This window comes from Carcharodon carcharias, chromosome 9 (genome assembly GCF_017639515.1).
Source record: "Carcharodon carcharias isolate sCarCar2 chromosome 9, sCarCar2.pri, whole genome shotgun sequence".
Taxonomy (NCBI): Eukaryota; Metazoa; Chordata; class Chondrichthyes; order Lamniformes; family Lamnidae; genus Carcharodon; species Carcharodon carcharias.
The window spans coordinates 6,312,267-6,328,729 of NC_054475.1; the positions used below are offsets into that span (position 1 = coordinate 6,312,267).

The window sequence follows — 16,463 nt, forward strand, 5'->3', positions numbered from 1 at the left end:
AACATTCTTTTCTGTATCAATCACCAAGGCAACAGAAATGTAGCAGCTGCGGAATTTTTTTTCATGAGCAGGAAAATAACCATCCAATCAAAATTCTCCCAGAATCATTGTCCATCACTCCCTTACCTCCCAGATTGAAATTCCTTATGATCTGTGAAGATGATTTTTCCCCACTTTGTGACTATAAGGGTGATTTGTAGGCTTGGCCTAAATAGCCAAGTGGTTATGGTACTGGGTTTGTAACCCCAAGATCAAGAGTTCACATCTCACAATGGCAAGCAATGAAACAATGTAACTTCATCTGAAAACAGATGGAAACAAGTTTGTACTCGAAAGAGTTTCAGCCAACTGTGGCACTGCTGCTGTCATCCTGGCTGTGGTCAGTTAATTCAACATATACCATAGATTAATTTTTGGCTTGGCCTAAATAGCCAAGTGGTTATGGTACTGGGTTTGTAATCCCAAGATCAAGAGTTCAAATCTCACAATGGCAAACTACGAAACAATGTAACTTCATCTGAAACAGATGGAAATGGGTTTGTACTCAAAAGAGCTGATTTGTGTCGGCCAGGGTGAGATCATCATCGAGGTTAATGGGCCTAAGCTTGGCAATTTGTCATTTTTCACAATTTCTTTGGAAAATTGAATGTTTGAAAAGTATTTTCATCTGGGTCAGAAACAAACAGTAGAGCTTTCTAATTAACAGGAATGCTGATGAGTGAAGCAATTGCAAAACTTTATGATCCTAAAACAAGTCATCACACATTTCTCACACGTCTCGTCTGTAGTGAGAACATGATCAATTTGTGTGATTGCTCCTTATAATCCATTCACTCCATCCACTCAATCATTTTGATTGGTCCCCTCTGCATCAGTTCAATAGCTGCAATATCTTTCGATACTGATTGTTCGCTGTATTGCAGGCTGAAAAATTAGTGGACACAAACTACTCTGATGTCTGAATGCATGTCTTACAATAACAGAAGTCTCTCTGCACGGCCTTGATGCGCACAGGACAACACAATTTGTAACTCCACTCACCCCTCTCTCTCCAGGCACCTCACATCCGCAACTGACCAGCCAACACTCACACTCACCCTCGTCCTATTGACCTCTTGCACCCATGCTTGACAGTCACTCTCCACAAACGTTGTCCTTCCCTCCTATTGACACAAAGCATTTCTAAAACTCATTACTCTCTACTTTCTCTGCTTGCAGGAGAAGGGGTTACACAACTTCTGGGAGAGGCAGATACCCAGGTGGGGTTGTGGGGGAAGGTAGTTGTTGGGGGGAGAGTTTGCCCTTCAGTCACAACCAGCTTGATGGCCACTGTAATATGGCCTTGTTCGACTGTGAAGACAGTCATGTTGGAGGAGGCTGCAGATATCAGCAACAACCGGCTGAGAATACCTGAACCTTCTGGGACATCGCGGCTCACATATGTCGAGAGAACTGATCTTCTGCCTGTAGACCCTGTGTTGGGTTCTCACCTTCTTAGAGCTGGATGTCCGTGTCCATCTCTTTGCCTTGTGGACTGGCACATGGCTGGGCAGGAAGGCAGCTGGTGCTGCTGGTGGTGTTGCTCCTGGTGTAGCTGTTGGTGTCAGTGTTGCTGTTGTTGCTCCTTTTACTCTTCCTCAGAGGTGGAAGTTAGAGCTGCTCTCATGCCATATTGAAGGCCTGAGGTGTGTGAAATAACAGGTGAAGTAACTTCCAAAAAGTTGGCAATTACCTTGTATGCATTAATCATAGTCTCTGGGAAGGGTGGAATTTCTAATGCTGTCCCATGCCAGGTTGTAATGAAGGCTGGAAGTGAGTGAAGTGCTAGACAGGTGAAATGAGTTCTAAGAAGTTGACAATTAACTCACATGTAGTGACGGCACTCGTTGAGAAGGCATGCAATGAACAGTGGCCTCTCACCTGGCCATGGCTGCAACTCTTCATTTTCGCTGTTAAAGACTTCCCAGCCTATCAGTTTCACTGAAGAAGCAACTGTGCACTTACCTAGGTGACCCCACCATGCGCTCCACACAACTTGGCAAACGTGCCTGTTTAATTATACTCAGAATCCCTGATTAAAACAGTTTTTAATTGCCCACTTGAATATTCAAATAACCCACCGGACAGCTGCATGTGGGTTCCCCATTTGCCTTCAAATCTGCCTGGGTGAAACTTTGAAGGAATTGGGATGATATTGGGATCCTAATCTTCCATAACTTTTAGGAGTGATATCTCCCTGCACACACCCAAAACCGCTCCCAAATACATCCAAATTTGTCAGTAAAATTTCCCCCAATTACTTTCTTATTTTTCAAAATACTGACATGACATTTTTTTAACTAGTTACTGCTGGTTACAAGGGGTCAATTATTTTTGTGAACCATTTGTGTCCGTTGCAAAAAAAAATGCTCCTTAATATAATATCAACAAAGTTTATCATCTTATGTGGTTCATACAATTTCTGGGAACTTTACAAAGCATTTCAAATTGTAATAAAATATAAAATACAATATGCAAAAGTAACTTCCAAAAGCAAGTGAAAATATTCTGGATACTCATGCAGGATTTAGTCAATCTTCTGTCCAGCCTTTGACTGGACTTCTGATCCATTGGCATCTTGTAGCTGATGTTTCCATCTAACCCATTATTTGCTGGCCTGGAGAACTGAATAAGGAATAAATTTAAGCAATTGAACTGTAAAAAATGAATGAGTTGACCTTCTTTCAAAGGTGTTTCACTTTGAGAGATACTGGCCAAAAATGTGCAGGTGAGAGGGTGGGTGCGGATATCCTGGACTAAGTGGCAAGATTCGCATAGCGTAACCTCTTATTCTGATATTGTTCAACTTTCCATGGGTTAGGTTTTGCATGTGGTACCCATGGCATTGGGGCACATCTTGGGTGCCGTGCTGTACAATGCAACACACTGTGCTTGATTCAGGAGCAGTGTTGGTGCCCCCTCCCATCTCCAATTCCATGTCTGCCTTTGAACATGGCGCTCATTTTAGATAAGAAAATCCACAAGGCTTGTTATCCTAGTTAGTGGTCTGATGTTAGACCAGTTCCCTCTTTGGTGCTTTTGAACTTCCTGCCCATTTCTAGGCCTCAGGTGTGATTGGCAGAGACTCTGCCCCTTGAAGAGCACCACAGAAATTAATTGATGGAAAAGCCCGAGATGATCGGGCACAGTTTCACAAAACCAGAAATTTTCCTTGTTATTTCCATATATGAAGTGTAATGTCATGTTCCAGTATATTATGAACTGTCAGCGAAAACTTTTAAGAATTGGACACACACGCTCTATTAAAATAGCCGCTGCAATTCATTTGACCTTTGACATGTTGAGCCGCAGACGGCCCTGAGTCTCAAGTAAAAACCTAATTAAATATGGACATTCACCCAGAACCACACATTCAGGGAATTCACACCTCCCTTTGTTTAATGATAAATCAACACAGAAGGACTATAGAACTCCAGCTGACCTGACTCTCTATTTGCCCCTGGACAAAAGTGGGTATTGAAACTCAATGTGTGTGCGGCAAAAGTGAGTGGATCCTACCGTTATTCCAATATCTTTTGATGGTGTCCCTCATCCAAAGCGGGCTGATTGAATCTCATGGTGTCAAAAGACAACACAGGAAGATTGGAATCAACAGACTCATCTTCCTTTGTTTGCAAAAAGGAGTTTGACTTTGAACTTGTGGAAGTCACATTATGCAGGAACTATTTTGGTAGTCCGCTTCTAAATCAGCAGACATTTCTTGCAGACAGAGTTTCATCAGAAAGCCATCGAAGTAACAGCAAGTCATCCAAGCAGCCGAGGTGATAAACAGCAATACCTTGGGAGTGTGAGATCTTAATAACAGGGAGAAGGAGCCCTCCCAAATCTTCTAGGGATTCAACCACAAGAAATAACACAGCCTGTTAAGAAAGCCTTTGTTTTAAAAGATCTTCATTTCATCTTAACCATTGACTTCATCTAAGAAACACAGGCCTGCCTTGAAAGAGACTGAGATAATTACAAGCTGTAACAGTATATTACCATCATTTGTATCTAATCTTTGTGCATGTACGGGTGTGTGTGAAATGAGCGAGTGAAATGTTGTACTATTTTGGAGTGAGTGAGGTAAATAACATTGTATATTTTTAAAGTTGCAAGAGCTTGCTGGTGAAATCACTTAATTGCGATACACACACCAATTGTAAGCGAACTCATACCACTTTCATACAATGCATTTCGATCACAGGCAGTAAAGGGAAAACATTAATTCTGTCCATAACAAAATATCTACATCAATATTTGTACTGCACTTTTCTGTAATTACAATTATCAAAGTTTATTAATTTAGGTATTAGCATATTGTTACAAGATGCCATCCTCGTTAGAACTTGGAAATTGTCTTTGGGAATAGGTGATAAACACTGTAGATTTCAAATTGGTGAGCAAGAACACTGAAACCACACAAGGAGATATCTGGACAGGTGAACAAAAGTTGAGCAAAGAGGTAGCCTTTAAGGACTGTGTTAAATGACAACAGAGAGAGAGAGAGGTGGAGAGTTTTAGGGAGGGAATTCTAAAGTTAAGGTGTAACAGTTAAAAGCACGAGCATCAATGGTGGACCATTAACACAAATATTCCGGTGACACTTATAAGACAGATTACTAGATTGTCTTTTGCCACACACGGCCTCATGCTTTACTCCCCTGTCTGATAACTGGGTCAAGCAATCACATCAGGTCGGTTTTTACCATCAGCGCGAAGGTCCCAACAGTGGGAGGAAATGCAAGTCACCAGCAGGCATGGGTGTGCAACGGGACTTCCACCTGAACTTTGCTTTGGGGCTGTCATCCTATTATAGATGATCAGCCGCCCGCCTGCAGGAGCTGTAGACTCAGCCAGAGAGCCAGCAGATCCGAAGTGCCACTGGGAGTGTTGTTCACAGCTGAGGCAGGAAAGATGTGTGAGGTCTACAGCATTAGGACAAGAAAAGCTAATCAAAGAGTGGCATGCTAGAGGGAAAATCCCTCCAGGAGGGTTCCTAGGGCCCCAGGGGCTGCCTTCCCTATGACCCTCTCTTTGCTGCCTATACCAGACCCTCCCTCCCCCTCACCTGGGCTGTCAGTGGAAGGCTAACTCCATTTAGCTGGCGGCCTCCCAAGTGTTGGGGAGTTGCCCCATTGTCAGCAAAGATGGCACAGTTCAATGGACCTTAATAGGGGCCTTTACGTATGTAAACTGGCTGCCTGCCTCTGTGGGGCAGGTAACCTGCCTACTTCCACTCCCAAGGTCAGTAAATTGCCCTGATGGTGAGATTGCAATGGGGATTCGACCTGACCCTGGTCTCTAGGATCTTACTGGACCCTCACCTCCCTTTCACTTTCTGGGCGCCATAAAATTCAACCCTTGACTCCGGGCAGTTATGTTCTGCAATCACCCAGTAACAGTTGCATGCGAGGATTCCTTTCTTGGATTTCCATTTGAAATCAGACAAACTGCAGTTGATAAGCACAAAATTTACCCCAAAAGCCGTTGTTGTAACATTGGAATGGGACAATGCTTCTCTCGCGAGGAGTTTATGAGTGGCAGGTATTTTCTCTTGGATTATTTACCATTTTTTTTCAGGCAAATTTTCGTTGTGCTTGAACTTTTCAACTGAATGAAATAATTTTGAATATTAGAATCGGAAGTTTTAAAATATTATACCTGGGTCTTTTGCAAAATGTGACCGAAAGGGTACAAACAACCAGAGCACCAAAGAACGGCCAACGGAATGCAGCCCATAAACTGTAACTCTTCAGCTCATCTTCTCTGATTAAACAAGAAACCATAATTAATACAGTGCAAAAGTGCTTATACACATGTTGAGAATTTAATTTAAAACACATTCATGCAGTAACTTTTCAGCCTCCCAAGGAATTGTGTGATGTCATATGGAATGCACTGAGATTTGTGTGAGAATGGGTGATTTTCCAAGATATGTCCGATCAAGGATGTCCGGGGGCTTGCCCATGGACACTGGTAAAATCAGCTTTGTATACTGCAAACACCTCCATGCGCTTTAGCAGAATACTAGTAGCCAGGATGAAAGCCACAAGTAAAGTACACGGTATGAAAGAGAACTGAATTAGTAAATGTTAACCAATGCAGTCCATATCCAAATGCAGCAAGATCTGGACAATATCCAGGCTTGGGCTGACAAGTGGCAAGTAACATTTGTGCCACACAAGTGTCAGGCAATGACCATCTCCAACAAGTGACAATCTAACCAACACCCCATGACACTAATGCCCTGTACCATTGCTGAATCCCCTACTATTGACACCCTTGGTGTTACCATTGACCAGAAACTGAACTGGACTAGCCATATAAATACTATGACTACAAGAACATGTCAGAGGCTAGGAATGCTGTGGTGAGTAACTCAGCTCCTGACTCCCCAAAGCATGTTCACCATCTACAAGGCACAAATCAGGAACATGATGGGATACTCTTCATTTCCCTGGATGAGTGCAGTTCCAACAACAGTCAAGCAACTTGCCACTATCCAGGATGAAGCAGTCCACTTGATTGGCACCCCATTCACAAACATTCACTCCCTCCACCACCAACGAACAAGTGCAGCAGTGTGTACCATCTACAAGATGCACTGCAGGAACTCAGCAAGGCTCCTTAGACAGCATCTTACAAACCCATGACCACTACTTTCTAGAAGGACAAGGGCAGCAGATGCAAGGGAACACCGCCTCCTGGAAGTTTCCCTCCAAGCCACACACCATCCTGACTTGGAAATATATTGCTGTTCCTTCACTGTTGCTGGGTCAAATCCTGGACCTCCCTCCCTAATGGCACTATGGGTTTACCTACACCACATGGTCTATAGCAGTTCAAGAAGGCAGCTCACCACCACCTTTTCAAGGGCAATTAGGAATGGGCAATAAATGCTGGCCTAACCAGTGGCCATGAATGAATAAATTCATCCCATGAATGAATAAAAAAAGTAATTTTTACATTTCAAAATAACTAATTTTAATAGAAGCATCAGTCCACCGGCCAGAAAGTTTCAGTTTTGTTATAACTAACAAAGATCCTTCTACCTTAACAGAAGTGTTAGCACTCATGGCAAAGTCTTGACCAAAACAATGGCCAGGATATAATGCTGCAGTCTTTATTTAGTTAACTATTTCGTAAATGGGGAACATTGGAAGGCATCTTTCAAGAGTCCTTGAAATCTGGCTTGACTAAAAAAGTGACCTGGCCAGAAGAAATAAGACTGGCTGTACTTTGAACTGACTACCTCACTGCCCCTTAGAACAGTGAAGCATTGTAATGCAGTTAACCTTAACCTTATAGATTAGCCTGGAAAAATGTTCTGTGAGCTATCATTGCTCACTTACATGTATTAAAGAAACAAATATATTTTTCACCTTGTCCAGGATTTATGTGTGAATGGCTCTGACAGGAGAAGTGGTGAGAAGTGTAATAAAACGCCTCAGTATTTCCTGTTCTTCTGGCAATTGGGCCTATTGTTCATCTCTATTGTGGCCTATAATAGAGGAAGCTGTTGAACATTATTGTGAAAAGCAAATCCTGTGTACTCTCTACTCTCTTAATTGTGTCTCTTAAATCATTTTTCGAAATGAAAAATTCCCCCTTTTTGCTTTTTGAGTCACTTATTTCAATTGATCATTTCTATTTTAAAGGGGAGAAGCTAGAATGAATTAGCAGGTTAAATTGTGGCACACAGTCACCCTTCACAACTGTTGTCCTTTGTTCTTATTTACACAAGCCATTTCTAACTCTCAAATCTGTACTTTCTTGCCTTGCCGGAGATGGGAGCACAGAACCTCAGGGAGAGATAGAGATCTGGGTGGGGTAGGGTGGGGGGAGGGGAGTTGGTGGGTTGTGGTTGGGAGGAAAGAGTTTGTCTTCCAGTGACAGCCCCATTGATGGCCTCAGACAATATGATCCACCTCAGGGTTGCTGTGAATGAGGTCTTGTTCCAGGAGGCTGCAGACGTCAGCAACAACAATACCATGATAGCCTGAACCTCCTGAGATACTGGTATTCACACATGTCAAGAGAGCTGATTCCTTGCCTGTAGGCTCTGTGTTGGGTTCTCATCTCCTTGGGGTTGGAACTCTGTGCCCGTCCCCATTGCCTTGTGGGTGAAAAGGCAGCTGGTGCTGCTGAGAGTGTTGCTCCTGCCATAGCTCCTGGTGTCATTGCTGGCATTGTTGCCTCTCCTGCTCCTCATCAGGGGTGGAAGTTAGAGCTGCATAAGCTGCCCTCATGCCATAATGAAGGTTGGAGGTGAGTGAAGAGTTCGACAGGTGAAGTGACTTCTCAGAAGTCAACAATCACTTGATAAGCAGTGACAGCACTCTGAGAGGGTGGAGCTCTTGATTTTCACTGTTAAAGACCTCTCAGCCTGTCAGTTTCACTGAAGAAGCATTGTGCACTTGCCTCAGTGATACTAGTGATCTCCACACAGCTTGAGAATGTGGTCCACTGTCAGTTTAAACCAGAGTCCTTGATGAAACCTGAACTTAACTGCCTATTTCAATATTTAAATAACACCTTTGACAGCTGCACAAGGGTTTCCCATTCACTTTCAAACCTGCCCGGGTGAAACATGGAAGTGCGGGGAATGATGTCAAGATCTCTATCTTCCGTGGCTTTTTGAGGGATTTAACTCCCCACGTGCACCCAAATCCACCTCCACTTAACTGTTAAAATTCCCCCCATTACTTCTCAGCTAAACGGCCCTTGAGAAATTTCTGGCTGCAAACACATCTACTGCTAGTTAAATTCTCTCAGCAGGGACATGTTCTCCCAGTCTGTTTCTCTTCCCTCTTCCTGAAGGAGTGAAAAGATCTTGCTTTGGAAATCCAGTCTTCCCACAGGATGGCACCCCAGTAAATGGATGTCCACCCCTGTGATAACTCCAGTATTTGGTACTGTGTCACTATTAGAGCCGGCGTATTTCTGATTTCAACATTTAAATTTAACTGTGTGAATATTTAATGTGTTTCTACTAAATTCTTTTTCTAGTTATATTAGCAAAGGTTTTTCAAATGTAACTGAATGTTTCTGTTAAAACAGGAATTTAATACAAACGGGTTAAATTCTTGTTGACCTCCTCACATCCTGGATTTAAGTAATTAGATCTCAAGATGGCCATAGTCTCAGTGTATGTCATGCCTCAGTAGGTAACAACATTGAGTTAGAAGGTTGTTAACTCATGCAAACCCCTCACCACCATGGACAAAGCACTGTAATCTTTCGGAGGTGTAAAGAATGGTGCCTCCTGTAGATTTCCAAAATCCTACAGTGAAAAAAGGAGCAGGCAGTTCTTCTCATGTGCTCATCAGCATTCATCCTTCCACAGGATGAAAATTAATACAGATTCAGAAAGAGAAGGTCCTTCATGACTAACCTCCTTGATGTCTTTGAGGAAGCAACATCCTAAGTGGGCTGTGGTAAACCTTGTGTAAAGGAACTGTCATATTTTTTCTGATATTACTGTGGAATATTTTAAAGCAGGCTTATGTTTGTGTATGCAAATAATTTAAGTAAACTACAGATTATTAGACTGCAAGCTCTGACTCATCAAATGGGTTAAGTGTGAAAAACTGATGTTTGAAATGCTAATGGATGAGGTAAGTAAAATGGAATTTGCATTTTTAGACAAGTGGAGAGATTGTTGGCTTTTCAAAGGGACATGGTAAAATGTTTAAAACTGGCAAGGTAAATAAGGCAAAGTTATTATATTTATTTTTCTCAAAAGTGCTGGCCATGATGAAAACATAAAAGCTTTTTATATTCTTGGAAAAGTAAACTCCAAAGACAGGTGGCAACAAAGGGATTTACAGATTAAAAAGGAGAAGTATATTTAATGCAGGACGTGGTGGAAGGCTGTGTGGGTTGTGGCCACATGAGATCTAGAAAGGTTTACTGTGTGAAACAGACTTGGGATAAAAGCCTCCAATCACCTTGGAGAATTTTGCTGTTCCAGTAACCAAGGTTGTGTTAAAAGCCTTTGGAGTTTCACTAGTGAGTGAGAGGGAGAAAGAAGCTGTAAAATACCTCCCTTACAACAACAGTGGGTACTTGTAGCAATCTTGCTAGATGTTTCATAGATTAATAATCTCTTTTGGACTGTTGCCTGAAAGGAGTGTGTAGTTGGGAGTGTAGTTAAATATAAATTTTGTGGGAACTGTTATAAAACTAAATGTAGCTGTGTAACAGATTCTTTGTGTATTTAAGTTTTCTTTATTTTGTTAATGAATGTTTTAGTTTAATCTTTAAAATTTCTAAAGGTGATAGTGGACTTGTTACTTCTGACTTCAGGTCACAAACCTTCTGGTAATAAATACAAGTTGCAAGATCATTGTGATAGCGTGGCTGTTTCCCTCTGGGACTTTGTCAGCCTGGCACATACCAGCTGTCATATCGTACCACCATGACATGATGTTTAGGTGTTTTCTGTCTGCTAACTTGGTCAGGCTCGGTTTTATTTTTGACTTTTTGAATAAAACCTCAGGACTTGTTGCAGAATGCTATTACTCTTGTCTGCACATAGTGACAACACTATTCCCATTCAGAATGGAGAGGAATGGGTAATTCTGATATCAATCACACCTAAAGACCATGCTGCTGTAAGTGAGTGGGATTGATTTTACACAGGCCAACTCTTGTTTTCCAAAATCCCCATTCACTGCTGAGGCTCCAGGGGAAGATTAAATGCTGAAGATGTTGGATTTATCAAAACCACTTTTGATGTGCTGTGCAATAATTGCTCTTGGACCATGCCAGAAGAGATAGATTATCACATGGAGCTTCTATAGAGAATATATGTAGGACATCTTAACATGGCATTGAGCAGCAGAAAAGTGAAAAATGTAATGCAATTGGTTTTATTTAGTTAATCACCTTAAAAAAAAGGGCGGGTGATCAGAAATCTGTGAAACCTGTTTTAGTGCCAAAGCCAAAAAAGAACAGGATCTATTTTAAGTTTCACCAAAGATTACCACGGGCAATGAATTTGTATATTGTGCGGTGCCTTCATTTGGAATTTAAAAGTGAGCTATTTGCAGAATACTTTCTCCCTGTTGGTAAACGTACACAACATTGGTTTTGATCTTTGAGGGACCAACTTCACGGTCAATGTTGACTAGTAATCTAGAGGCCCAGGATGTTGCCCAGGAGACATGGGTTCAAACCTCATCACAGCAGCTGGTGGAATTTGAAATGAATTAATAAATCTGGAATATCAAGCTAGTCTCAGAAATGGTGACCATGACAACTATCATTGCTTGAATAATGAAGCTCCACATTGCAGTCAGCCCAATGGGTTTTTCTCTAAAAAAGTTCTGTGGTCCATCATTCCTTATGTACACACACTATGGCAACAAATACATTGAGTTTGGTTTTAACAGGACTTACTCAGAAGAGTCACTGGTGGAAGAAGTGGTGAGAGCTGTAGTAACAGAAGTTTTAGTATTTCCTGCTTTGCGAGTGGTTGGGCCTTGTGTTGAACTCCATAGTGGACCTATAAGAGAGCAAGTGGTGAACATTTTATTATTAAAAGTGCTCTCTTTATATAGTGTACTCCTCTGAATTGAGTCATGTTAATTATTTAATAATCATTTTCCCACACTAAATTCCCTCTTTGTAATGTTTGTGTTGCTTAATTCAAATGATCAGGTTATTCAATGGTTTTTGGGCTGGTGTTGGCTGAATTTGTAGGGCTGGGATAAAAGGGTGAAATCAGAGGTAACTACAACAAAACACATGACTAGATGCATATATAGTGCTGGGTTTCCTCCCTGTGTGAGCTTGCAGGTGTTTTGATTTCCAATCGATCGACTGGCATTGGGAAAGTGATACGATAAGAATGGGCTGAGTTTTACTGGCCCACTGGAGAGGGACTGGGAGGCAGGAGGACTTGGAAAATGGCAGTGGACATTGACAGGAAGGGAGTCCAGTGTTTTCCTGCTGCCATAAGTTATTGCCAGTGGCAGAAATCTCAGCAACATGCCTTCCATCTCCAGTCGGTGGATTTAAAAAAAATTTTCATGGGTTGTGGGTGTCGCTGGCAAGGTCAGTTTTTGTTATCCAGCCTTAAATTCCCTTGAGTTGAGTGACTTGCTAGGCCACCATAGGGAACAGTTAAGAGTCAACCACTTTGTTGTGGGTTTGGAGTCACACGTAGGCCAGACAGGGTAAGGATGTCAGATTTCCTTCCCTAAAGGACATTAGTGAACTAGATGGGATTTTATTTGCAATAATTGATCATAGTTGGCATGGTAATCATTCCTGAGACTAGCTTTATAATCCAATTTATTAGTTGAATTCAAATTCCACCAGCTGCCATGGTGCAATTTGAGCCCATGTCTCCAGGGCAATATCCTGGGCCTTTGAATTACTAGTCCAGTGAGATTCCAACAAGGCTACCGTCTCCCTGCAATTTAACAGATTAATTGTCCAATTAAGGATGACTTTCTGCCCCCGTCAGCATTTTCCTGATATTGGGAGCAGTTGATGTGGAGACTGCCAGATGAAGCCTGATTGCTTTCCCAGTGGGTTCCCTGGGAGGGGAAACCCCCACTCCCAAGGCTCATGGCGGGGCCCACCAGCAGGAACGATCAGCTCCAAGGCTAGGGTGTCCCTGATGGAGTGTGCATTCTCCCGATTGGTGAGGCCTACCTACTTGACCCCAGCTCGGTAAAAACATCTTTGGCTTTGATGGTGCATCAGCTTGGGGTCAATCCCTTGTTCCTCCTGGTGCATCAGCAGTAGCCACAGCTCTTGATGACACTGCCAAGGCTGTTGAGCTGCTGGTCCTCTGGTTGGATCAGTGAGTATTTCTGAATTCAATGTTTAAATTTGAGTAGAATAAACTAAATAGAAATGTGTTTGTCCTCTTACCTTCAGAAACTTCTAATTCAATAGAAAACTTTTCATTTAATTTAATTCCTGGTCTTACTATCACACACAAGTATTGTCCTTCATCACTCTTAATTAGGTGATCCATGGTTACTGAAAATATCCCTTGTGTTTTGTTATCAGCCAGTGATACTCTTTCTCTTTTTGGTTTTTCAGTAGAAACCACAATAGAACATCCAGTTATGATGGAATAACTGCCTTTACACCATCGTTTATCATGGTCCTTGTACTTCAGGTCATACTGACACTTCACAGTGACCGATCCTCCTAATTCTCCATGAACCTTCTTGGTTCCAATTAAATGTTGCAAACCTGTTGGGATATTAATAATGAAAGATTATTAATAACTCTACCAGGATCAACGAAAACAATATTTAACTAAACAAACACTTCTATTCCATTGTTATGACAATCTCCTGTGCAATAACAGATCCGATTCCACTTTTTAATATCAGATTCCTCACACTGAGTCTCATTCCACCAACACGGTTACACAAATCACTGTGTATACACAGTTTTTGCAACCAATTTCCCCGAGATGCAGGCCTCTGGTTTCCTGTTGTGAGCTGTTTGTGGGGCCAGATTTTCCAAAACCAGAGCATTCAGATAAAATTCCTGATGTTATTATTGATTTATTTTCTTTATTTACATTGATTGTATTGAAAATATTCAAAAAAAAACTTGAAAATAAAACTAATTCCTTCATTCCTTCTTACAGGTTTTCTCAGTCTGCCCATTTCTCAGACCATGGAAAATTACAGGTGGTGGGACTGGACAGGCAGGTATAAAACTGCAGCCCTGCATGCTCCACCCGACATGGGTTTACTCAGCGCGGGAAATAAAAATTCAGCCGCTGCTTTTCACTGATATAACAGATGTCTCTCATGAAAATTGCAGTCTCATTAGATTTTTCCTGTCCTATTAACTGTCCCTTTACAATTTCCCTAGTTAAAGAGGACGGGCAGTTGACCTGATTTGAGGCTGTTGCCAACACTTCTCTGTAAGTGACTGTTAAGAACTAAGGGCAATATACTGTCTGTTAGAAATAATATTCAGTTAGTGTGCATTTTGTAGATCGCTGACCTCAAAGTACCTTGCAAAGTTGCTTCTACAAGTATAATTCATGCGTTCTCTGCATGTATTGGGCACTAAGTAAAGGGGCATAATTTCAGTGTGGGCATGATATCCAACACAGTATCGTGTTTAAATAGACACTGTACCAATATTTAGCCTAATCAATAATTGAGCTGTCAAACTACCCAAGCTGTCCTCCAACAGGAACCAGATAATGGGCAGAGCCAGGCAGTGAGCACCCGCTTTACAGGAACACCAGGGGCAGAACGATTCCCTCTTGGGGTGGGTGCGCACCCGACTCAAACGAGAGTAAAATAGTGTGCGATGATGGTGAGCAAGTGTCCCGACGTCATCGTGCACTCTTGAGATTATTCGCTCACTGGGCATGCGCGGGTTCCGGAGCAGCGGCCGCCATTAAGTAACAAGTTACTTCAGGCCCTGAACAGTCCAATGGTCTGTGATGTCATGTTGCTCGTCCGATTGTCTGCTCATCGCAAGAGCAAAACGGGCAGGCGGCCAGCCGACATTTCCTCAAACCTCATCCAAGGACGGCATAAAAAGCGTCAGCAGCATTTCCAGTGACCTCCATTTGTCAGATGATCGGCCCTGAGATCAACTCCAATTGTTCGGGTGGACACCCCATGCCAGTGGTTCTGAAGGTCACAGTGGCCCTCAACCTCTATGCCTCTGGCTCTTTCCAGGGGTCAGTGGGGGATCTGTGTGGAGTCTCCCAATCAGCTGTCCACAGCTGTATCAAGCTGGTGACAGAAGCTCTGTTCAGGTGGGTACCGACATTTATTCTTTACTATATGGACGAGGCCAGCCAGGCTGAGCGAGCCAGAGGCTTTGCAGCGATTACTGGGTTCCCCCCGTATCCAGGGTGCTATAGACTGTACACATGTGGCCATCAAGGCGCCAGCAGATGAGCCCGGTGCCTTCGTCAACAGGAAGGGCTTCCATTCCATGAACGTGCAGATAATGTGTGGCCATAGGATGCAGGTTCGGCAAGTCTGTGCAAGGTACCCAGGCAGCTCCCACCATGCCTACATCCTCAGATACTCCCAGGTGCTGAGGCTTTTCAGGTGCTCCAGTCCGGCTGGATGGATGGCTGCTGGGTGACAAGGGCTATCCCCTCAGAAGGTGGCTCATGACCCCTCTCCACCATCCAAGAACAGAAGCTGAGCAGCGCTACAATAGGAGTCACGTCTCCACAAGGGCTGTGGTGGAGAGAGCCATCGGTCTTCTCAAGAAGAGCTTCCGAATCCTGGACCACTCAGGGGGCGCACTCCAGTACCCCCCAGATCTCTGTTGTCTTGTTGGCCTCGATGACCTTGGCGGTCGTCCTCTGGCCCATGGAGTCTGTGCTGGCCCCACCTGGGAAGGAGCTGCTTGTTCTGCAGCTGGCACCTCCCCAGTCACCGCAGCCTCACCGGATGATGCAGTCACTGGGAGAGGGGCGGAGAAGCTGGTGCCCTCACCCGGAGGGCCCTCAGAGGTGCCCACAGAGATGACAGGCAGCTGCTGTGCTACTGTAAGATCATGTCGCACCTCCCTGCTCACCGGGGATGGATGGGCACCGAGCTGGGAAACTTGATGCCCACACCATCTCCCACACTGGCACTGACCAGCTGAGGTCAATGCTGATGTAAGGGTTTGCTGGTCAGAGCACATCCCCAGGGAGCCCTGGTGGGTCTCCTGGAGTAGGCTCTCCAAGAGACTCACCATCTGTCCATGGAGGTCACATGGCACTCAGACATGAGGTTCATTGCTGCGGCGATCGTCCACGTAGAATCCTCCACCACAGAGACCAAGCCAAGCATAGCCTCATGTATCTCCCCCAGATGCTCCCACACACTCGGCTGCATTTCCTGCACCTGCTGCATCGTGGACAACTCCAGAGGCCCATCATCAGGTACTGACTGAGCATGTGCCTGGACCCCTGCTGTCCTCCAACTGCTGCCTCCATGGGCACTCTCTGTCTCTGCCAGCTCCTCCAGCGACTGTGAAGTGCCCTCACCGCTGTGCCCTGGGACACCAGCCGATGTTGCAATTCCTATCGAGGTGCTAGTATCTGTGCTGGTGCCTGCCTGGCAGAGATGGTGTGACGCTGGTGAGAATTCAGGCCCCTCAGGTGTGAAAGGGGGGCATCTGCTGCTCCTCCTCTGCTGATGCCTAAAGGAAGAACAAGGACAGTGGATCACTTAGCGGGGAGACAATGACAAAGTTCATCCCCGTCCCCCAGATCATTATGCGCCCATCCTTCCATAACCAACGGTCCAGCAATGTTGCTAAATTAACTAATTTAACATTCAGCAGTGCTCTGGCTGTTGGGAGGACAATGCTGACCTCACTGTTGGGCATAAATACCTGGCCGTGCCACCCCAGCCTCACCGACACCAGTGGACCTGGGTGCATGGCGCCTCTCCAGATCCAGGGCCTCC

The 16,463-nt window shown here is 43.9% G+C and overlaps 1 protein-coding gene across 1 annotated transcript in view; it reads right to left on the bottom strand.

Annotated features, from left to right (window-relative positions):
* The window catches only part of LOC121282007, a 56,850-nt gene that overhangs the window by 20,493 nt on the left and 19,894 nt on the right, over positions 1-16,463 (bottom strand). The window contains exons 3-6 of the mRNA XM_041195320.1: positions 12,931-13,260; positions 11,446-11,551; positions 5,704-5,808; positions 5,367-5,492 (exon numbers count right to left, since the gene is read on the bottom strand). Of these exons, the coding sequence (XP_041051254.1) occupies positions 5,367-5,492; positions 5,704-5,808; positions 11,446-11,551; positions 12,931-13,260 (667 nt within the window). The remainder of the gene's footprint in view (positions 1-5,366; positions 5,493-5,703; positions 5,809-11,445; positions 11,552-12,930; positions 13,261-16,463) is intronic.